The 23,983-nt window shown below is 41.0% G+C and overlaps 1 protein-coding gene across 4 annotated transcripts; it reads right to left on the bottom strand.

The window, feature by feature from the left end:
* Positions 1-1,881: 1,881 nt before the first annotated feature.
* stk11 (serine/threonine kinase 11) lies at positions 1,882-23,157 on the bottom strand. 4 transcript variants are annotated; one of them, XM_086270555.1, is made up of 11 exons: positions 22,986-23,157; positions 21,300-22,228; positions 12,712-12,795; positions 12,430-12,519; positions 11,993-12,125; positions 11,630-11,766; positions 11,407-11,534; positions 8,367-8,424; positions 8,026-8,219; positions 3,425-3,671; positions 1,882-2,653 (listed from the first exon to the last, which is right to left on the bottom strand). In XM_086270555.1, the coding sequence occupies exons 2-10, from the start codon at positions 21,584-21,586 to the stop codon at positions 3,463-3,465; spliced, it is 1,320 nt and encodes a 439-aa protein (XP_086126681.1). In that variant the 5' UTR covers positions 21,587-22,228; positions 22,986-23,157; the 3' UTR covers positions 1,882-2,653; positions 3,425-3,462. The 4 variants fall into 4 exon arrangements, with proteins under 4 accessions (XP_086126681.1, XP_086126683.1, XP_086126682.1 ...); XM_086270557.1 differs by lacking the exon at positions 22,986-23,157 and adding an exon at positions 22,625-22,755; XM_086270556.1 differs by lacking the exon at positions 22,986-23,157 and adding an exon at positions 22,509-22,631.
* Between the last annotated feature and the right edge of the window lie 826 nt (positions 23,158-23,983).

The following is a 23,983-nucleotide window of genomic DNA, read 5'->3' on the forward strand; positions in this document are numbered from 1 at the left end:
GATGCTTAAATAGTGACACAGTAGCCTCTCAGGCTTTTAGACAGATGGTTTGGTGATGGGAGAGCCGATGCTGTGAGGCACGGGAGGTTGGAATAGCTCCTGCGACATTGTCTGTCAGAAAGGCAGTGTGGCAGTGGGAGTGTGTGCTTCCAAATAAAAGTTTGGTGATTTACTGCATTTCTCAAAATCAGCAATGGAAGTAATCTTACTAAAAAATGAAGGCCGGGTAGGCGAAGTCAGATTCTTTTATGCCACAGAGCTCCATATTTGTTGTCTAAACATTATTACATAAACATCAGTGAGTCACACTGTTGGACTGTTCTGTCATTACAATGAGAGCAGCTACCGAGCCCCGCAGACATCATCCCGCTGCCATAAATACAACGCCGAGCACCAAATGCATCATTCTCCAGCTGAACGCTGCCCTGCCAACGCTCGGGGAAAAAAAAGCACTTTTTACACTTGAGAGATACTCGCTTCTTTGCCAGAAAAATCTCAGCCCAATGACTTTAACCTGCATCGCACAACCATCGTAAATCTAAGCAACCCATCCAGCTGGGTAGAAAGTGACGTGCGGCTTAATTATGCAGTCCAGAGAGTCTCAGAGGCGTCTTCTGGTGGAAGTGGTTTAAGGCAAAATTTAACAGCTAATCTTAAGATGAGAGTCCATGGGAACAAGCGTAATTATCCTCAAAGCTTTAAGAATATTAAATGCTCGCAGATGAACTGTACAGCAAACTCTCTTAGCTGATAACTGGTTTTTATGAGCTCTTCATCCAGCTAAGGGATTTTAAACTAGTCACACAATCCTGATGTTTGGTTTATATAATCTTTGTGTTGTTGTTCTAAATAACTCCTGGGAATTATTTTTTAAATTTCCTGTGAAACTACAATTTGCATCTTTAAGGACACGTTCGTTGTCAATATATCACATTTTGTTTCGTTCAGTCCATGAGTACATCACCTCCCTTAGGAGAACCAGAAGAGACGCTACACCAAGGAATTGATCTAATATGGAAAACTAATTATCAAGTTTTCCTCTCCGGCTTTCAGTTTGTACTCTTTGTTTTGCATTCATGTGAGAAATACTTCATTTTCTAATGCGTGATGAAGACTGTCAACTGGGAAATGAAACGGTAGGTACACAGGTTTTTTTTTTAACTTCTGTTTGAGCTCAAATGTGCATCTCATGAAATTTTTAACCCTCCTTCAGGGTGAAGCGTGTGCTTTAGTGTGCAGAAAATTCAAAACGTCTCGCAGCCTCAACAAAAGCTCGACCTTGTGAGGCGAAAAATCGATTTGCACTTTAAGTTTTTCAGATTTTCCTTTTTAATAAATTAATTTTTGCTGCTGATCTGTCAGCTGACACAAGAGTGAGACCAGTAACCTTAAGTGTGCCCTCACGTACAAATCACCCTCCCGTCTTCGGTCTGTTAGCGCGACATCTCTCTTCTTCATTTGTCTCGTCGTACGGAGAGCCTCTCCGTCGACCTTGCTGACGTGGGAAGCGCTCATCTCTCTCTCCCTCCCTCACAGTGGTGACTCACCTGCTCTCTTATCTATTCCCAGTGAGGAGCTGATGATGGGCCTGCCTGCGTAAGAGGGGGGTTGGGGGGAAAAAGGACACCCGCTGAAGTGATCGGCACAGCAAAGAACATCACTGCATGCCGCCCGCAACCGCAGCATCACCCTGACTACCTAATTGCTGCAGACACCAGAGGAAGATGAGTCTAATATTCCTGTCAGAGCTGTGCGCTCTTTAAAGGACACGTGAAATAAAGGGGGAGGAAAAAATAAAAAAAGGTCATAAACCAATGAGCTGTGTTTATGAAAATATGCTGAACTTAAATTCAAACAGAAAGGATCATCCAACAAAACAGCCTGTTTGGGACATGTTTTATATAAATAATAATTAAAAAATATTCATAGGAAAAAAAAAGAAAAAAAACCTAAAAGGGGAGGGAAAAAATACAAATCTCAAGGCTTCAGTCCGTCAGTGCATCCACATAAAACCAAGAGCTTTCCCTTTCTTCCAGCTCTGTACAGCATGCAGTTTCTATGTCGGTGGTAGCACTACCATAATTATGCTCAGCAGAGGTTTAAATATAGAATTATTCATAACATGTGTGGGGTTTTTTTTCCTCTTTAATTTTTTTTTTACACATCACAATGTGTTTTAAAAACTGCCATTAGGGTTCTGTAAAAACAAAAGGTAGTCAAAGAAACAAGGTGGGTTAAGGAGGGATGGGTGGGGTGGGTGGAGAGGAGGAGTGGGTAGGTGGGTGGTGGAGTCTGTAACGTCCGGTGCAACACTTGGCTCTCTGAGGAGGATGACAAGATTGGAGAGGAGGGGGGAGGGTTGGGAGGGGGAAAATGATAAGAGAGAACTGGATGAGTTTAGTTGAGAAGGAGCCCAAAATTTTGGAGAAAATAAACACCGTCTTCACAGCCTCAGTCTCAGAGCAGAAAGAACATTTCATGCTGTCCTCCTCCTCCTCGTCGCTAATACCGCATCTTCAAACGACTCTGGAGGCCAGTGGTCCAAGGAGGTTTGGGGAGGGGGGCAGGTGAAGGTGTTGGGGGGGCTTAATGTCAGCAGGTTTCTCTCACAACTGTGAGGACTCTGGACACAGGAGAACGAGGACAGATCACCCTGAGGGGACACAGACAACAGAATATTAACGGAAGTCTGACGAGGGTATTGAAAGCCCCCCGACTTAAAACTAAACGCTGTGACAGAATTTTTTTACAAGACAAGTACTAATTGGCGCCGTTAACGCGGAAAAGACTCAACCCACAGAGTGAGAAAGAGAGAGACACAAACATCCCACAGCCCACTTTATCTCATCCAAGGATGAGTCATCGCCTGAACAAATTAATACACAGCATCTCTCCTGCACTGCACCCGTGACAAACAGCCTCGCTCCGTGACTGGTTCTGTATGTGCTGAAGACAGAAAGAGCAGCTGTGGGCGGTAACTGGAAAAAGAGAGGAGGACAACTTGTTAAATTTATGTGTACGCTTGTAGCAAAAATCTGCCTCACTCCACGTGAATGAGGGTGACTGATGAACCCTTCAAAGGCAACAGATCCGAACAGAAACAGGAGATGCATCACCGTGGGATAGGTCCAGATGTGGTTTTTTGTCACTGTATAGGAAAGTGCCCGTGTGTTTGCCAGGGGAATGGTGGTGATCCAGAGTGCTGCTTGCTGAATATCAACACAGACTCTCTTCACTCACTCATTTCCTCCCCCTCCTCCTCCCTTCCACTGCACTGTCATTCCTCCTACCTTTTATCTGGATCTGCAGCACCTGCTTTCCATAAGGGCTTCTTTATCTTTTCCCACTTTCTACTGTATAACAAGGGTGTCCTTCAGAAGCACAAATTGAGCCACAATTTTTGTGAAGCAGTCTGCACACTCACCAGGTGGGTTGCTGCTGAGGCAGAAAGGGGGAGAAGGGTCATTGCTGTTTGCAGGTGGAGAGCTTGCGGATTTTGCTGGCTGTGGAGACTCCTTTACGTGAGGGGTTGGACGAGGATGAGGATCGGCGTTCGGCTTTGGCCTTGCTGTTCAGAGACCCCCCTTCTGTCCCATTCACACAAACTGGCTTGGCTACAGCTAGACTGTGGTCTGCGTTCCCCTGATCCTGATCTTCTTCGGCCACTTGTCCTAAAGACACAAACACACACATACGAGGCTCAAAACAAACCCAATACACCAGTGTTGAGTGCTGCTTTGCTAACCAGCTGTGAGTTTGTAGTATGAGCAGACCCCTGTAGACATTTACCTTGTTTTATCCAACATCAAAGCACCAAAAACACTCGGACACTCATGTGCGACAAAAACCTTTGTGTTGCGTCAGGCTCTGAATTTCAGCACAAGGTCCAGGCTTTCTACTCCACGTGTCCAAGGAACCAGGAAGTCAAAAGATTAACTTAATTCTTAATTAGTATGAAAAAGCGACACTAATGCTATCCATTAAGGACAATAAAAACCAACCTTTACTTTTAAACCAGTTTCTAGTTTCTTCTTCTCTTTAGGCCTAAAGATTTTGTAACAGAAGGCATCGAATGTGAATGAGGAGTTTATCAGAGAAGTCAGTTTTGTGATTTTGGCTGCATTCACATGTAAAATCAACACTCTTGCTTGTTGTTAGCAGATATACTGCTGGTTTGAATGTGCTATGCTGAGTACATACTGAACTACCCTTGCTTTGTTTTCAAACCGCCTTAGAGAAAGAAGCTAAAATGGACACAAAGCATGGAAGAAAGACCTGCAGATGCACAATGTAGAATATAAAATTCTGTTTTTTGAACAGAAAAGCTCGCAAACATATTATAGTTCACCCACAGAAGAATTTATGAGTTTGCAAAGAGCCAGTTCACTAGATGATATCAAAAATGCCAAAAATAGAAAACAGCCTACTGCATTTTGTCACACATGACTTATTTTATCCATTAAAAACAAACCAACAAAACTGCACAGTCATCAGAAACCCTCACCAAAACCCCCATGATAACACAAGAAACCTGAAGCTGTGAGAACTGAAGGGGACTTAGGCTCATTTCTAATCAATATTTCTATTCTTAGATTCTACTGAAACACTCGCATGACTCACAGCTCACAAATGATCTGTATTTTTCGTATACTGGATCATACTGCAAGTGTGTATATATTTTGAGAGGGGAACGCTGAAAATCTAGTTTACCAACAGCACCATCAAAATGTCAGGTCAGGTAATGGTGAGAAGTGTGCGACAAACCGAAACCTACAACAACAGGAAATCCACTGGCTGAAAAATAGAAATTAACCTCAGTGTGACCAGTTTATTTCAGTACAGACATGTGTGAGTATCTGTGAGTGCAGCAGGCGCCAAGATAAATTTACAGGTTCCCACACAGCACAAACTGCAAGTCTGAGGAGAACATTAAGAGCAGGGACATATATATTTACTGATTACGAGAGAAGAGGTCAAACGAGTGATTTAATTTACCAAACACACCAACATTTTATTCCTGTGAAGCTTCCTGTGAGTGAGAGAGCGTGTGTGTGTGTGTATGTATCCTGGAAACCCATTCAGACTCCCACACTGAAACCATTTCAGCAGGATTATTTTTAGATCGCTTCATTCACATTCTGCAGCTCCATTTGGTTTTTTAATGTGGGGCACCAATTCTAGATATCCGACACCGACTACTGCATTTATTATTACCGACTGTTGCCTAGCAACAGATAAAAGATTTTAATTCGGGGGGGGGTTAAAGGAAGAGTCGGGGTGCAAATTAAATCAAATGAAAAGATGCAGTTAATATCTGCTCTTACCAGAGCCTGTCAACAGTGGGTTAAAGTTTGTACACATATCATTTAAGTGCACCTTGTTCCAGCCCTCTGAACCTTATTTCATGGCAAATCATTATGACTCGGCACAGCCTGGAGAGGAAATGGGGAATTTAAGATGCCTCAGGTTCATACTGGGACAAGCCTGATCCAGACGTCCACATTTCCGCAAAGACCGTGAGGGCAAAGAGCCATCATGCTGTCAGCGTATAAAATGCATGAGAGCAGTCTGACGCAGAGATTTTAAGGCTTTTATAAGAACTTTTCATAAGTCTCACTTCTGCAGGAAAAAGGGAATCACTCACAGCACAAAATGTAGTAATGTTTACTATTCAGGGATTTCACAAACAATGAAAAACAAGAAAAGAAGAAAAAAGGGGGGTAAATTAGCAGACGAGCAATGAACCCTCACATTTAGGTCCTGTCATACGCAGGTATTCTGGTAAACTCAGCTTACATTACATTAAATAAAAAAAAAAAAATGGTGCTTGAGGTCACTTAACACAGAGCTTTGGGAAAACTCGCTCCTACTGGCTCGTAAAATCAACATTTTGTCTTACATCATAGAAGGTGTGCTCCTATATTTGTTTTATTTTTGGCAAACTGGACACCATGATATCATTTGTAGGTCTGGCACACATTTCTACATGCGTAAGTGTGGATGTAGGCTTACAGGAAATCAGAGAATTGCAAGTCTATTAATTTATGATTTTTTTTTTTTAAACTGCTGCTTTCCTAACTTTGTTAACTTTATGACTAAAATAAGTTAAAAGGATACCAACGAATTACTTCTTCCTCCACTCTACTCAGGATCCTTTAATAGGCAGTTTGTCTACTGAGTTCCTCTGAATAATAATAATAATAATTAATAATAATAATATTATCATCAATAACAACAACAGTAATAACAGTAACAACAACAACTTTTAACGAGTATTTAACATGTTTTGTCTTCATCAAGGTCGTGTCAGGTAATTTGTAGTCAAGTCTGGTCCCATTCATATTCATATCATTTTAAAACTACATGAACTCACACTGCACTGCAGCTGCACAGGGCCACAACCACGAGACATGATAGAAAATGTTATAAAACAATGCACACAAATAAAAACCCTGAGACTCACACAATTCCTAAATCGGTGTGGAAATCCTAGGAAATGACAGCAGCTTCCACGATTTGAGTTCACTGATTTGCACAGCCACTCCCAAAAGGAAATCACCAAACATGAGCACGATGTCAGGCTGAATGATTGAAGTGAAATAAATGATGTGTGATTACCAAGCTACATTAAACACCACATATCTGATCATTTGTGCGCTGACCTTCACACTGAACCCAAAGCCTTCAGTTTTAGTAACATTAAGACGTGACTGTTTTATTCTTTGCAATATGGGACGGAAAGATTAGCAGTAAGGCCTTTATCAAAACCAACAGTATCTGATAATTGCAAACTGCTGTAACATACTGAATACTTTAAAAGGGCAAGTACTTAATGTGAACTTCGATTTCTATGTGAATGGGATGGAAACAGCAGCGATGATTAAGTATTAATTATTTAGTCACAGGACATTACCTAATATATTTTATCCATACCATTTTACCATTTCCACACAAATCTTTAAAACAACCCATTCTTTCTGAATGTTTGTAAAGGCACAATGAAAGGCTAGGTGCCCGATTTCATACACATGTGACTATAGGACTGAAAACCCCTGAATGCAAGGAATAAGAGCTCTGGCCCAATACCATTTTCCACATATGGCATTAGCTACTCTGCTTACTTAGCCTCTGGAGGAAACATCCAATGTCTTGTGTATCCTGGATATCGACATTACACAGAAAATTTAAGACTTCCAATGTTATGCAGTTGTTTGGAAATACGAATTTTAAAAAAGCAAACAAAACCCATGGTTTTGATACTGCAGTGTTTCCATTTTCATTAACTGACCTTCAAAGCCAAAGGAAGGAAGAAAAACTCCTTTCTTTCATTAATCATTCACTTTGTGTTATTTATGTGCATTTCTTTAATTTCAGTTCAATGTAAGTATTTATTACATTTGGAAGTTTCCTGATTTCTCTTTGCTGCTCTGTCTGTGTGTGTGTCTGTGTGAGTGAGAGAGAGGAAGGAGTGGTGGAGCACAACACAGAACCCAGCAGCAGAGGAAGAACAGAAGCATCAATTGGGCTGAAGACAACTCCTCATTACCGTACAGCAAGTGCAATAAAAGCTTCCCAACACGTGCTCCAAAGAGAGACAGACGCTAACAAACCCCAGATATCTGTAAGCCCGAGTACTGGCTGACACTCTGTCCTCATGTGAATTTTCAGTAGTTCAGCTGTAATTTTGTGTCAGAGTTTAAATGACACCTCGTAGAGGCAGAGTAACAATTATGAAATGTCCAATTTTCTTCAATACAACAAACTAGAACAATGACACAAAACTAAATGGAGGAGTAAAGCAGTGAACCTCGGGCAAACTGTCTCGGATTTCAGCAAATGCATTTCCCCTTTTTGCTCTTCACATTGACCGTATCCCTGCATGCAACCAAAGCCTGCTCAGACCTGACTGTAAACAGAACTAAGACAACCAAAAACCTTTCCTTGTCGACAGATTCCGCATATAGCATATCTGCTTATGGAGAGTACCCAACTCAAATCATAAGAATTATCTAAGCCCACTCTTACCTGGCACTGTGAAGTCCTGAGTGTATATGATCTCATCCTCCCCATCATAGAGCTCGTCATCATCCTCCTCTGTGTAGCCATGCAGATCTTCTAGATAGGGCACCACCGTCATACTCCGCCAAGGGTCCCTGCTCTCTGCGCTGGCAGGGATGGGTACAGGAGGCTCAGATGGAGGGTGTTTCTTCCGCACCCAGCTGGTAAGGTTATAAGGAGGATGGGATGGTGGGGGGGAAAGGGCATGTAGATAACAGATCAGTCTTTTATTTTTAGTGTAGAGTATAATTTTCCAAACACCTGATAATTCGTATGCTTAGTCACAGTAATACAATCAAAATACTCACTTGTGTTGCCTTATGTTTTGTATGGAAAACCTCTTCACAGGATCATACTCAAGCATGCCTAGATAAGGGGGGGGGGGGGGGGGGGGGGGGAAGAGAACAAAACACAAACACGATGTCAATCACGATGATCCTGAACAATTTCCTCCACTCACATCTGTTTCCATGGAGCATTTAACAAACTGCTGGGAGGCCACAGCAATGTGGGGAAGGTGAACAGCAGCCAGACAGCAACCTCATTCAAGAACATCAATTAATGAAAGTGATAATCTTATTAATCATTGTATGTCAAAGCATCCTGCACAGCTGAAGAAGTCAATTAAGTACAGTAGAGAGAGAGAGGGGGGAAAAAGGACTGAGCAACAGCTGTAACAATGTAAAGAAGATTTTGTATCTCAATTATCACAATGTGGGCTGAATCTGTGGGAAAAGCGCAGTGTCAGTGTGATAAGGTAGAAGTGATGCAGTGCCTCTCCTACTAATGTAATTGTTTCCTAGTAGGCAGAAAACAGGAGTATGCAGGGTGCTGATAGTAGTGCTGCGCTGGCTGAAAGACACCTTTTTGTGGCTTATTTTAGGCGATGTAATTATGGACCGACTATTTCTCAGGTGCTGCGCCATCACACACACAGACGTCATACCGATGACGGGGGACTGAAGCCCAGTATGTTTTTCAGAAGAAACAAATCAGGGAGTTCTTTTTTCTCTTCATTGTTAAACATTTGATTCCTTTTGACAGAAAAAAAAAAAATGTTTAAATCGCCTCCATTTGACCCAGAATCATTTTACAGGTATAAGCCCCAGCACTTATACCCGGCGCTTTTTTCCATAAAAGGACAAAGAGAGCAAAGCTGGATAATATGCTGAAATACAACTTAGCTTTCAGCCTTCATTGAAGGATTTCATTAGTTAGTAAAAACAATCTTCCCAACATTGTTCTTGGATTTTATAGGCAGTGGGTTTGGGCTCTTGTAATAGATTCTTTTTCTGTTCCTTGTTTTTTTCCTCCTCCTTAGTTTCTTCTTCTTCTTTTTTTTTTAAATTTATTTGTTTTTAACTGAAGGACTCTTGCCTTTTTTGTTTTTTAAACAAGGGGCAAAAGCAGTGCAGTATTTCACTTGGGAAAAACAATGCCCGACTGTGAAGTGCTTAGTATTCTGCTGCTGGCTCCAGATCAATGGAAACTACGTCAACAGCTGGAGGGATTTCTACAGTTTGGTGGAAGCCTGGCATGCTGAGAAGCCACAGTGACTTCCAGTGTCACAGCACCACCTACTGGGTGCACACAGAAAAGATCACAGTGAAACTGCTTGACATTTGAGTGATTTATTACCCACTAGACCGCTGGTTTTTCTATCCTATATTCTCCTGTTCACCAATCCTAGCAGTCTAGAGGATGTTTTCAGATATGATTAATAAGCATGACAAAAACATCTACTGTTAACGCTATGATCTTTAATGGATTCATTGTGCCCTAAACTGTAAATCCACTGCCTTTTATTTCAGCCTACACCTAAAGACTGACAGGCATAAAGGACTGAAAATAAATGTCAGTTTTTTTAAGTGTGACTCATTTTGCATTTCATGAAAATTGAGCTAAATCTAGGATAATGTATAGAAAACAAACACTGTAGTTTTGGATAAGGAGGGAAGCAACCTAAGAAACAAAATAATATATAAACCTGATGCATGCCTCATCTTGCAAACCATCTGGTGTACCGTCCTCAGTGGACAGCGGTTACAGCAAAACACCTGACTGCTAGGTGGTTAGTTTTGTGATGACGTTCAACAGCTGCAAGTAATTTTAATTTTAGAAGGGGGCACACCATCTGAGATTTTAAATAAACATCTATAGCAAACTTAATGTGTCACAAGTAACAGCCTGTTTTGTATCTTTACTTCGCAGCTCCTCCTACATGTCTCAAATGGTCAAAAATGGTTGGATCCATGCATTGGATTTGGCACCGTTTTTACACTGGATGCTCTTCCTAAAGCAATCCTATTTATCCGGGCTTGGGTCTGGCACAGAAAGTACACTGGTCTGCGTCTCCTTTTGAGCTCAAATAAGGGATCTTTCATGTGTTAACCACTTCATCGTAAAGCCACAGATTGAGAATAAGAGGGTCTTCATAGGAATCAGTAAACAAGGTACATCAAAAAGGTTTTTTTTTTCCCCTCCAATTATATCTACCGGTATATATCTATATCTATATCTCTAACCGTATCTGTAACCGGAAGGTCGCCGATTCGATCCCTGGGCTCTCTGTCCTGGTCGTTGTGTCCTTGGGCAAGACACTTTACCCTACCGCCTACTGGTGTTGGCCAGAGGGGCCGATGGCGCGATATGGCAGCCTCGCTTCTGTCAGTCTGCCCCAGGGCATCTCTGGCTACAACTGTAGCTGCCTCCACCAGTGTGTGAATGTGAGAGTGAATGAATAGTGGTATTGTAAAGCGCTTTGAGTGCCTTGAAAAGCGCTATATAAATCCAATCCATTATTATTATTATTATCTATATCTCTATATCTATCTATATATATATATATATTTTTTTTTTTGAAGTACATGTACATAGAAGCTTCCCGTGCACTCGGCACATATACATATGATGGTCAAATTCGTCCCATACTTTTGCAAGCATATTGGAGTCACTGCAGCCACTGTTGCTGTTATGCTACCTGCAGGTGAACAAGTGAAACTTACAAACCCAAATCTTTCTAACAGTACATGTTTCGATTGTTACCGGTGAAAAGCTGCAGAATTAAAGCACCTCGAAATCAATTATTCTTTTTGATAGGCACTGTATATTGACACCTCTAAAATACTAAGAACACCTATCAATAGCTGTGAATATGGTAATATTTCCAGTCCAACAAACACTCAATGCTGACTTTTCACTTTAAATCTGTGTGCACACAGGGAATGAAACACCACTCTCAGGTGCTGTTCAGCATTTGCAAGGAGGCGACAGACCACTGAATTGGCAAAACAAAATGCCAAAATTCATGCAGAAAATATAAACACTTTGGCTTCGAACAACACCAACCTCGCAGCAGGTCCGACAGGAGAGGTCCACACTCCTCAGGAATAGTGTACTCTCCTTTTCCAATGTTCTCAAATAGCTTATAGATGTTGTCCCCCTCAAATGGATACAGACTTGTTGTAATGTTATATCTGATTGAAAGGAAGCAAGAGTCAGAAAGAGTCAAGGACAGAATTTAGAGCTTTATGTGGATAAATGCATGACAAGTACGCAGAGTGCCACTCACAGTGTTACTCCAGCAGACCAAATGTCCACTTTAAACCCTGAAAAGGTGTCCAGTCCATTGGCAATTTCTGGAGGCTGAAAGGCTGGAGAGCCCTGACTAGTACGACACGTGTCATCCTCTGCAAATGGGTGAAGGGCCTGAGGAAAAACGGCAAGAAAGAAATAGATTATTTTTTGTTCCTGTATACATTTCAATGCAAATAATTATAAACTTAACACCTTTAAAGCACCAACATAAGGAACAAACACAAGCACAAGGAATTAAAGTCATACACAAAGTCTATACAAAGAAATGCCAGCGCTTTTCTTCTAATCAAGAGTAAGAATTCAGAGAGTTTACGGAACTCTGGCAGGCGATGCTTACCTCTGCTACTCCCAGGTCGGAGATTTTAAGCGAGCCATCTGTGGTCAGCAGCAGATTCCCTGGTTTAATGTCTTTGTGAACTATTCCCTGGCTGTGCAAATATTCAAGGCCATCTAAGAGTTGGCAAAAGTACCTACAAGAAGCATCAACCAGAGGGAATTTATGGACACATTTAAAACCAGCCAAAGTCAATCACAGTAGAAGAAACTTATTAATTCTGTGGTTAGATAAAGCTGCATCACATTTTGCTTCAGCGGCTTTCCAGCAGTGACCCGACATTCACACAGTCTACGGTCAGCAATTTTAACGGTAGAGGCCCTGTAGTCTCCGATCTAAACTTAGGTTTGGAGCAGCGGCTGCAGAGAGGCTCAGACTAAATATAGCAGAGAGACTCAGGGATAGAGGAAGCAGAGAGGAGAAGTAAGAGGAAGACTTACCCGTGAGCTTGAAATACTGGAAACCTTTTCTCTGGGACGCTATCCAGCATTTCTTGCATCCCACAAACGCAATACTCCATCACCATATACGTAAGTCAGGAGTCAAGAGAATTTACCAAACCAAACAAACACATTTTTTACAATTATGAACCAACTATAAAATCGGGAAAAGTGCAGAACATAAATAGAACTTGGGTACAGAAATAACCAACTGTAAAATAGACCGTCTATAATAATTAATGTCAAAAATCAACATATGCTTATTCAGTAGGTAAAAGATATATTTTCTGCTTCTCTTCATTGTAAAGAACGTCCACCAACTGAATCACATTCTTGTGTTGGAGTCTTCTTAGCAGCTGAATCTCCCTATAAATGAACATACAGAGAAAAGACATGAAAATGCATCCACTTGCTTACTTAATGAGAGAAATTTTCTATTAGTATCATTTTCTACTGGGCCATGTTAGCTGCATAATGTAGGTTAAAGGCTGGGTACCGTACATCTGCACACTGGCTTCAGTGAGTGACTGTACAGCATGGCCACAACTGTATTATTAGTTTCATTACTTTCTATTAACCTGCTAAACAATGCGAGAACTGGTGAAAAATCTAGTTGTTTCACTACATAATGCGTAACAGGTTTATGATTTACTCTATACAGACAGTCAAATTTAAATTCATCATGTGATTTAGTTCTTAATGAAAAACATTGAATTAAGAGAAAACACATTTAAGACCGACTAATAGAAGAGGATGAGCAGAGTTGCAAGGACACCATGTTATCAGCTGAAACTGGCTTCTGATGGCCATGGGTAACAGTGCTGTCTGACATTTGCTGCTACTAACTTTAACAGAACACCATGCAGAAAAGGACACTTGGTGAAATATAGAGTTGCTGTCATCACAGTTTGCCCAGCAGAGCGGCTAAAGCCCTGACATTTACAATGCTCAGTATAGGCTAAAGCACCAGCAGCAGAGCAGATACAGTTAGGCTTTTTTTGGACAGTGGCACATTTTTCTTTGTAGCTATGACTATGTAACTGGGATTATGAATAAAATGAATAATAAAAATAATGAAAATTTCTATAATTTCTAAACTATTAGTGCCTGCTAAACAATGGATTGTTAAATTCTGACATGTGTCATACTGTTCGATTGTTTGTTAATGAGACCCTAACAAATATGCACCCACCAAAAACAGTGCAGCAGTAGCAACTCCATTCTTACTATAAAGACAGATAACCTGACAGTTTACTTTGCTGCCCAAAGAGGAGATGTTCAAATCACCGGCATGGCAAAACCCCTGGAGACTGAACATTAATCAGCGAGCCATGAAAGGGAACGCTAATGAATCTGGATCGTAAGAGGGGGGAGAAAAAAAAAAAAAAAAAAAAAAAAAGCACAAACCACAGACTTTCCAGGGGTAATATCCAGATGCTCCCACAGGAAATATTGAGGGCTTGCTTTACAATTACAGGAAGGAATCTAAAATCAAGTATCATTTTGTATTTTTGCACATTTCGCTGAGCATCACGATATATTATTTGCACTCATAACAAGACAACTTGTATTGGTCATAATTCAAAGCAGTTAGCATAACTATGAATGAAATGCTGCTTACTTCTCTGTAATATTTTTTCATATATAGTGAAGACCGGTTTGTTTAACTGCCATTTATGTTACATAATGCAGTAGAGGTAAACAGGGTAAAAAAACCCCAACAACAACATTTTTTTGATTGTTGAATAAGACTCTCCGCCTGCTTCTCTTGATACTACATCACACAATAACAAGTCAAAGCCATAAAGGAGGGCTGCCTAAAATAAATAACACTCTTCAGTCCCTTCAGAGCTGAGACATCATCTGTGCTCTCACAAAATACACACTTCAGAGCTTTTCTGGCCGTCGTCACCCTGCAGTGTATGAGCTGCGTCAATCCTTCGTCTTAAACACAACCCCCCCTACTGACAAATGGATATTCAGGGGCTAGTCAGCCTCTCGCTTTCACACACAGACACACAAGCGGTTACTGCTGCATCACTGCACTGGCAGAAAGACTAAAAAGCTCACCCACATGTAGAACAGAGCAACATTAAAATATCGAGTCTGAAACTGGCTACTAAATGATGTACAGATGTGTGAACTGTAGGAAATCACAGTGCATTAATAACAGAGCTCATTTCCATAAAAAGTGAATCATGAAATGGAGGCAGGGCTGTTGCTTAAGGCACACTGACTGCTGCAGTCCATCCACAGTCTGAGTTCAAATGTGCACCGATGGACCTCGTGCATTCGAGGCCTGCAATCCGCAGAGCTTAGTGATATGGCAGTGACTCAGGCACACAGCACCAACATAAACAGCTGATCAAAATCTGCATCTCCACCCGTGTGTGTGTGTGTGTGAGCCTGTCATTCCAAATGTGGGAAGGGCATTCTTGGCGTGTTACCATAGGAACAGAAGTAGCATTGCTCAATCAAAGCAAGCATAAGCATGCTTGTCCCTATAGCAACACTTTAAAAGCAGGAAGTGTTAGGCACACAGGAATGCTCAACAGTGGCTGAATAGAGAGGCTGGGGGCTACTATGACACCCAAGCACAGACAGGCATTCACAGGCTCGGGAATACAGCTTCCTCAGGCTGGAAAACGTAAGGCAAACACCAAGTGGGAGGGGTGTACAAGAAGAAAAAGTACAAGGGGGAAAAAAGCAAAGGGAAAACAATTTCACACATCAAGAGACACTGCTATGGCCCCATTAACAAAGTGACAGAACCATGTACTATTGCAGCCTATAAATATAACCAAAGAAATCTAAAATAAGAAAGTGAGAACTGGCTTTAGATGAGCTACATTGTAACTCAGGAAAAGATACACCAGCATGCAAAGAAAGCAGTTGAGGCTGATGAAGACCTGCTTCGTGACGCTGTGTGATATTCTAACACACCTGTTCAATCTGAAGCTCTCAAGGCTGCGGAAAATGCCTTGCTTGGTTCCCGTTCCAAAAAGTCATCTCACCAACCACAATGACTACAGACCTGCAATGGTCCCCTCACATGTCATTAAGGGTGTTTTCACACCTATAGCTTGTTTACTCTGGTCTCAAACAGTTGATGCTTGTAAACTGTAGCTTTTCCTTGTGGTTTGATTTCACACACAGAAAAAATTCTGTGTGAACCAAACTGCGTAACTACAAACCCTTTATAAGGAATTCACATTGTTTAGCTGTTGGATGTATAGTCTTAGGTTTGTGTAGAAGCTGCTGTGTAATTTCCTGCAAATAATTAATAAAGGATCTAACTATTTATCTAAAAAAGAATGTGGTGCAAGAGTTTAGGCATTTTAACAGATCTTAGCTCTTGGATAACTTTTACCAGGGTCTATGAGCTTAATTAGCATGCCAGGGGTATTACTTGTTCACATTTAGGTCCAGAATATACTCTATTCCGGACACAGACAGCTGAAGACCTGACGGCTGGTGGCTCATACTTCTTTTTAAGTTTCCTTTAAGTCCACTGCTTGGGGTGCTCGTGGCTCAAGAGTTGGGAGTCCGCATTGTAATCGGAAGGTTGCCAGTTCGAGCCCCGGCTTGGACAGTCTTGGTCGTTGTGTCCTTGGGCAAGACACTTCACCTGTTGCCTACTGGTGGTGGTCAGAGGGCCCGGTGCCGCCAGTGTCCGGCAGCCTCGCCTCTGTCAGTGCGCCCCAGGGTGGCTGTGGCTACACTGTAGCTTGCCATCACCAGTGTGTGAATGTGTGTGTGGATGACTGGATGTGTAAAGCGCTTTGGGGTCCTTAGGGACTAGTAAAGCGCTATACAAATACAGGCCATTTACCATTTAGTCTGTGCATTGTAATGAAAATTCCCAGCTGACAAGTCTGCATGGTCACAAAACAAACACCTCAGAAAGAGGAAAGATCTGAAAGACCAAGAAAACGCTAAAAAACAACTTATTGTAGGATTGCTAGTTAGGCTAGCAAAAGCTGCGTTAGACCTTCAGAAAACCTAGATAAAGTAGTGGTGTACTTGAACAAATGTGACCTTCATGGAAGAGTCAATAAAAAAAAAAAAAAAAAAGAAAAACATTTCCTGTGACCTCAACATGAAACTCAGCAGAAGTTTGAAAATGAAATAAACAAGCCTGATGTATTTTGGAAACAAGTCCTGTGAACTGATGAAGTTAAACCAGACCGTTTGTAGTGCAAAGGGCAAAAGGTACATGTGGAGGAAAAGCGCTGAACATTTTTATGGCACGAACCCTTCACCCACTGCTTAGTTTGGTGGCAGACGATGGCCATGGAGAAGATTTTTCTGGCAATAAAAAAAACAAAACAATGAATTCTATGAAATACCGCCAAACTTCTAGAAGGAAACAACACACCATGTATAAGGCAGCTGAAGATGAATAGGGGAGACCTTAAAATACACCGTGGATTACAACAGGAACTGCAAGATTAAGGTTTGGACATGGTGCTCACAGATGCCCGATATAAAAAACAAAACAAAACAAAACAAAAACAAACCCCCCAAAACAAAACAAGCATGGATATTAAACGAACTCTGCATGCAAGAAAGCTCATAAATTTCACATAACTGGAAGCCTTTTGCAGGAAAATTTTGCAAAATTCTCTCTAACAGCATTCTAAACACTCAAAAAAACAAACAAAAAAACCCCAAAACCCTTTAAGTTGTAATACTAGCCTGAGAAGATGTTACAAAGTACTGACTGTGTATCTATTTTTATAAGATTTGCACATGTGGACAAACCGGTTTTCACCATTCTGCTTTGAACAAACTTTTCAAAGTTTATCAGGGGAGACAGGCTACAGACTTGGGACTGGACTCAGGCCTGGACGTGACCACTCAAAAATAAAACTTAAAAAAGGAAAATGAGTCAGTGTCTTAATAGAAAATAAATGTCTCACAAGTTACATTTATTTTGCCAACAGTTGGTTTTCTAAGGATTTCAAATTTTGCATTTTCATTTTAACCTCTACCATCACTTCTGGTCAGCTTGTGTGTTTTGTTTTGTTTTTTCCCCCAGCCATCATTGACTTAGTGACCTTTGCACAAGGACTTACCCTAGTGAGATACTGAAACTCTAAAAACGCTCTTGTAACATTTTCCTTATCGGGACTTTTACGTAACACTGAAGATTTGCACAAAATACTTTTTTATAATGATTTTCTTCCTCCAGAAAATCAACACCAGTAACTGGACTTTGCATTTGTAGGTGTATTTAATTTGTTGTACTTTGATTACAAGTCACAAGTGCTAATTACCAACACTACACCCCAGAGCCAGTAATGGGGTAGGGAATGCTAATTTATTGTTTTCTGGTTCTCTGCTGACATTAAAACAGACTTTGTCTTAGTGGTGTTGTTAAATATTCCCACTCATATCATCGAAGACTCAACAGTGCAAAATAATAAATAAAAATCGAGCAGAAATAAATAAGTATTAACAACATTGAGGTGAACAGTGATAAATGGTGAATTGAGCCGACTGCATTCTCAAACTGCATCGTAGTGCAAAGGCAGCACTATGGGTGAACAGAGCCAGTGAAGATACTAACAGCTGAGACTACAGCTGCTGCAAGGCTTTTATTCCCAGCAAACTAAAATGCAGCTTTAGATTATAAAGCACAGTTTTCTAGGACAAAATTTGTTTAAGTTAGATAAAACACGCCATTGCAATACCAACAAAATGATTCTAACTGAGCTTACGGGCTTTTTCATTGCTCTGCTGCTGTTGTGACTGTGGCCTAAAAAAACCCCCAAACAAACAAACAAAAAACCCCCACATTATCTTGCAGCTTCTTTCTGTCTGGGTGAACTTGCTCTGACAGTTTTCTAAGGCTTACTCTATAATTAGCACAGGCCCAAGGCGAAAGGCTGGAGTGATATTTAATAATACTGCTGTGATTAAAACTACCGATGCTCATCAAGAAATGTGGGATGCAAAAAAAGAAAGAAAAGAAAAAAAGAACACACAGACATGACAGCTAAATCACAGAGGCAGTGAGACAAAGGAAACAGAGCCCCAAGAACAGAAAACAATTACACAGTTACTAGAAATCCATCTACTACTCACAAACAAAAACAAAACACGTTACTGGTTTGTATAAGTAATATTTGATGACTAGGGGTGCAACGATACACAAAATTCACGGTTCGGTTCGGTTCGATACTTTGGTGTCATGGTTCGATATTTTTTCGATACAAAAAAATTGTTCATGCCTTTTTAATTTGTCATTTATTAAAATTATAAATATATATTTTAACTCAAAAGTACAGTTTTTAAATTTAACCCTAACCCTTGTGCGTGTTTTTTATTTTGACAGCGAATGCGCACCTGCGGACCACTTATGTGCAGCCCTGGTTATTTAGCTCGTCATATTGCAGCCACAGAAATTCTTTTGTCCATGAAACCATAAAGCTGCACTTTCTTTTTGCCTTATAGTCTGATTTGTCATAACTTCTCCTGCTGCTTTTACACACGCACTCACATAAGCTCAGCGATTCTCTGCGCGATCAACCTCTCACATGTTTAAGCTTGCTGCAGGAGATTTCACTTGTCATGTTTTCATAGTAAGCTAACGATTAATAAGACGATGTCAGAGGAATTGGTGCACAAATTATCATCACTCACCAATCAGTACTGTCGCTCTCTATACACAGTTCGCACGATTGCAAAGTGAAAGCAAAAAAACAAGCGCAAATTCAAACGCGACTTCAATATGTCACATATTGACAGTGGCTCACCGATGCCAATGACATAATTACCCAGCTACATTTCTGAAAGAATGCAAAAGCATTGACATATATTTTTCCTACAATAGCCCGACGGGCAGGGAAGAGATAGATTTTGGTAGCCCGACTGAAAAAAATCGCTAGCTCCGGGACGTCGGGCTAGCGATATTGAAAGCCCTGTATCTGATTGAGGAATCACTCATCTTTGGAAAAGAGAGTTTATTACAGAGAAATGTCTCTTTCCAAAATAAAAGCTATACTATCCGCTTCTTCTGGGCTATATTCTCAGCAGCATAAGGAGAATCATGTGCTAACAGCTGTCTAAATGACTCGGCTAAAGTTAGTAGCATGCTTGTTGTTTTTGTCTTTGCACTAGGATGATGTCGGCGTAAATGTGCAGTCATATTCGTTGTGTTCCCACTAGTGCTTTCAGGTTAATCTCGTTGAAATGACCTTAACGCCACAACACGGCAAATCTCCGTTAACGAGCTACCGCCGATCGCTCCGTGCATGGGGCTAGACGGCCAACACGTTAACAAGCTAACTGCGCTAACACACTAGTTCACACCAATGTAATTGAGCATTGCATGGCACATCCAACATACTGTTTTACTTTAGTCCATGACTCGCTTTTACCTTCAGGGTCATACGTCACATGAAAACCAAATTCCAAACGCCAGATCTGAATGAGAGTGGGGGAGGTCCATGTTGCTGAGAGCTTAACTTCTGTCTCGCTAGCTTGCCCTGTGCTCTTCCTCCTGACTATGCTGTCTGTGTGGAGCGCTCAGTGGATCTGCGCTCGACAGTGCAGCCTAGGCGGAGTAGTCGAACACAGATTCACTGAGCGCTCCACACAGACAGCATCGTCAGAAGGAAAATTGATAAAATAAATTACAAATGTTGTATTGTTCGATACATATGCGTACCGAACCGAAAGCACTGTATCGAACGGTTCAATATCGATACGAATATCGTTGCACCCCTATTGATGACATATTTTTTTTCCTCTGTGCATGTTGTGTAGATGCACTGGAATTAAATAACCGCTTTATCAAATGGATAAGTGAAGATCTGAGCTGAAGACACCGTTTTTTTCCCCCCATCACAGGGGGGATTGCGAACAAAAAACTAAGCATTAACAGAGTACGTTGATGAAAGTAATCAGGTTTCATGTTTATGTGACTACTGCAAAAAGCTGACAATGACCTATTGATGGGCATCTAAAAATCGCTGAATGCAGCATCCTCATGCAGCCTTTCGCTGTCTCCTTCACATTTTAGCAAAAATACACAACCATTTCCTGCAGTTTTTCCCCCCCTATTAGATAAAAACAGATCCACACATTTGTGCATCGCTAATAAATCACTCTTCTCTTTTTTATGGCTAGGTGTAGAAAGTCATCATTTAGGCCAGATCTGCAAGTTGGCCTTGCATCTACGGATGGTGTTTGGCATATGTGTGTGCGAGCCAGCTTTGACTGGGAGGTACCATTAGTGCAGCGACACAAATGCTATTGATATTACCGATATAATTCTACTATTATTGACTTTGTTCATATAAATGACAGATGGATTACCCACCGCAATGATCAACGACTCTTACATTTTAATGGCTGCACAAGCACAACCTCACTCTCAGGATTCAAGAGTGATGCTGACTATGTAAAATTATCTTTGCTATGTCAATTGCTGGACAGGTTTGGCTTTGTTAAGTGAGAAAAATAACTGTGTATTGAAATTAAATGTCTCAAACATATTACAGTATTCTGGTGTTTGGATTGAAACTAAGGCTTTGTGTCTGCCTTTTTCCCTTATCAGTTATGATCGGTAGGTTTCAAGTACAGTATCAGGTTTTTCATTTTAAAAATACAAATTAGGAGTTGTACACGTTTCGGAAAGGGAGCTGCATTTTTTTAAAGGCTATGGCACACATTAAAACTCATAAGAAACTGATTTTACTGTTGGCAGGCTAAATTAATTTTCTGTGTAGTGACTAAAATTAATTATATTTTGATCATACACTGCAGGCATGCCACCTAGTTTTACCTAGTACAACCAACTAAAAAGACCTTTCAAGAGGCATGTGTGAAACAAGATAAAACACAAATTGGGAAACACTCACTTTTTCACATTGGCTTCTCCATTGGGAATCCTCCTAAGCTTCTTCTTCTTCAGTATCTTGACAGCCCTACGACAAAGAGTCTCTGAGTCCAGCATTTCTTTCACCTTGCCATAAGATCCTTCCCCGAGTAGATCCCCCATCAAGTACTTTCCTATCAGCTTTGCCCTCTTCCTCCGAGGCTGGTAGATCACCTCTGTAGAGTCAATGCGGTGAATAAAAGTATCCATCTCCATCAGTTCATTTTCATTTAGATAGTCAGACAGGTGAGGCAACTCGCTGGCACTCATGATTGACAGCTTGTACTTCCAGGGAAGGAAACGGTTTGCTGCTGTGAAGTAACCCACTGGTAACCTTTCAGCACGGAGGTGAGTATTTTAATTCTGCAGGATGAGTTACAAAATACTGAACATTGGAGAGGGAGTAATCAGGCCTGAGAGTTAAGGGGAGGAGGTGGGTGATCAGGCCCAATTTGTAAACTTTTTCACTCAAGAGGGGCAAAAAGGGGCAAAAAACCCTTGGAGTCCAGTACCGAGTTAGTGCTTTATACTGTGCATTTTAACTACATCTACAACAAGTGCGGTTGAACAGAAAACTGGAAAAAAAAGCGATACTACAACGTTTTTCTTCTCTTTCACCAATCACCTCAGAATTAATACCATACAGTCTTAAGCAGAGGCAACCAGTCTTGATTCAAGGCCACGCAGCACGGCATTTCTGTCAAGGGTCCATGCTGGATATCAGAGTTTTCTCAGGGTACATAAGTGTTTATAGCTGGATTGGATCCAAGCACAGATCTACAGCCAGAGCATGCAGCAGTATCAGTCCAATCTCTGCTATCAGTGGGGCTCCTGGAGATCGACTCCAATGTCCAATGTGTTGAACTGTCCTCAGGTGTCCTCCATGTCACCGCGGTTTTTACTGCCCGGTGCCTGAAAATATGAGTAATTTAAACATTAATAAAAACATAAGCATAAGTTAGCCATCTTTGGTAAACAATCGACAACACATCAACACCTAACCACCTTGAAATCCCGTGGTCAAAAAACAAAACAAAAGTCACCAGGTTATTCTTTCTATATGCAAACATAACAACCTCATATATATGTAAGGATTGTAGTTTACAAGTTCTTAAGCCGGAATAAATATTTTAAGTGTCAACTGTTGGCTAGCTGATAAGCTAGTGCAGCAAGTCTACTTGAATGAACTAGCCTGAAATGCCACTTTGCGGTCCGTCGGTAAGCACACATTCAGCAAGCACAGTAGGTTTCATCTCAGAGACATGCTTAAAAACAACAAATAGCAATTTAATTTGACAGTGAACTGACAGAGAACAGCTGGTAGGTGAGGGGGTAACCGAAACGTCGTCATCCAACTGGAGCTAACGGTGGCTGTGCACCTCCAGTACTAGCTAGCCAACTTTGCCTGACGTTTGTATTTAGCGTTAGCCAACTTCACCTCCTTTACCGGTGGAAGCGGAGGCAATAATGGGGACACACATTGTTCTCTAAAGACAAGGCATTACGCTTAGCCGACAACAGAGACACCATCTTCAACATCTTCTACACTCAGAAGAAACGCACCAGATAAATTCAGCTAACGCAAGCTAACCGGAGTTGCGTTGGATGCCAATGTAAATAGCGAGCTAGCTGGTTAACAAGCTAACTAACTCCCGGTACTGGGTCTCACCTAGATCCAAATGAACCTCCTTTTCGCTGCAAGGTTTGTCCTCTGTTGTGAGTCCGTCCCCAATTAATAAATTATTTAACTTTAGTCTGACAAAATCTCAGTGATATATTTTTTCCCCTGACTCTTCGTGTTACTCTTGCTTCTCAGGTTGTCGCCATCTTGTTTACCTACCCACCCCCCCCTACTCGCAGGGACAGCCCATAGGTTAATGCGTCAAATCAAAGTTTTTTTCCCCCCCCAAACAATGTAGAGGAATGTCAACAACAGGGGAGTTTAATACAACAACTGTAATCTTTCTCATTTCACTTTTAATAAGGGATTTTACCCCATTGTTATCTGTGATCATTTATATTTCCCAGGAGAGTATATTCTCGGCAACTGTAGTTCATTTTTCTCAAGCACTGATTACAAGAAAGAGAAATTGTTAACTGAGACAATTAATTAACCAATTAAATATCCAATTATTCCAACTAAAAAATGTCAATCATTACTTGTTTCATCTTCTCAAATGTCAGGATTTATTTGCCTTCAAGATAAATAATTTAAGTATATTGTCAAAAGCTATTTTACATCCCTATCACAATTCTCATAAATTTTAAGAGATCAAAAGATTAATGGATTATAATAATTGCACCCACTAATATCTGTCTTAAGAAATTTAATCCATCAAGAAACCCTCATGCCATTAACCAGCAACTCTCGATTTACTTTCTACTTTCACTTAAGTTGCCTCTGATTGATTGTTTGGCTGAGGAGCAGCTCTTGCTTAGCTGGGATTTCTGAGTTATATTTATCCTGTCTAAACCTCTCTGGAGAATGGCAAACTGAAGGTCTGGTTTCACTGATTTGTCACTCCTCACTACTGGCTGCTTGAGCCCGGTCAAGCCTGCTTAATGACTCACTGCTGTACAGAGCCATGGCAGAATGATTACCGATCAAACTATCAAATATGATTACACGACTGCCTACACTTGGCACACAGGTATGTCATAAACTGA

This window comes from Aulonocara sp. 'chitande type north' Nkhata Bay, linkage group LG18 (assembly GCF_057382095.1).
Source record: "Aulonocara sp. 'chitande type north' Nkhata Bay isolate Kocher_YH1m ecotype deep benthic linkage group LG18, A_spYH_male_GT1.1, whole genome shotgun sequence".
NCBI lineage: Eukaryota > Metazoa > Chordata > Actinopteri > Cichliformes > Cichlidae > Aulonocara > Aulonocara sp. 'chitande type north' Nkhata Bay.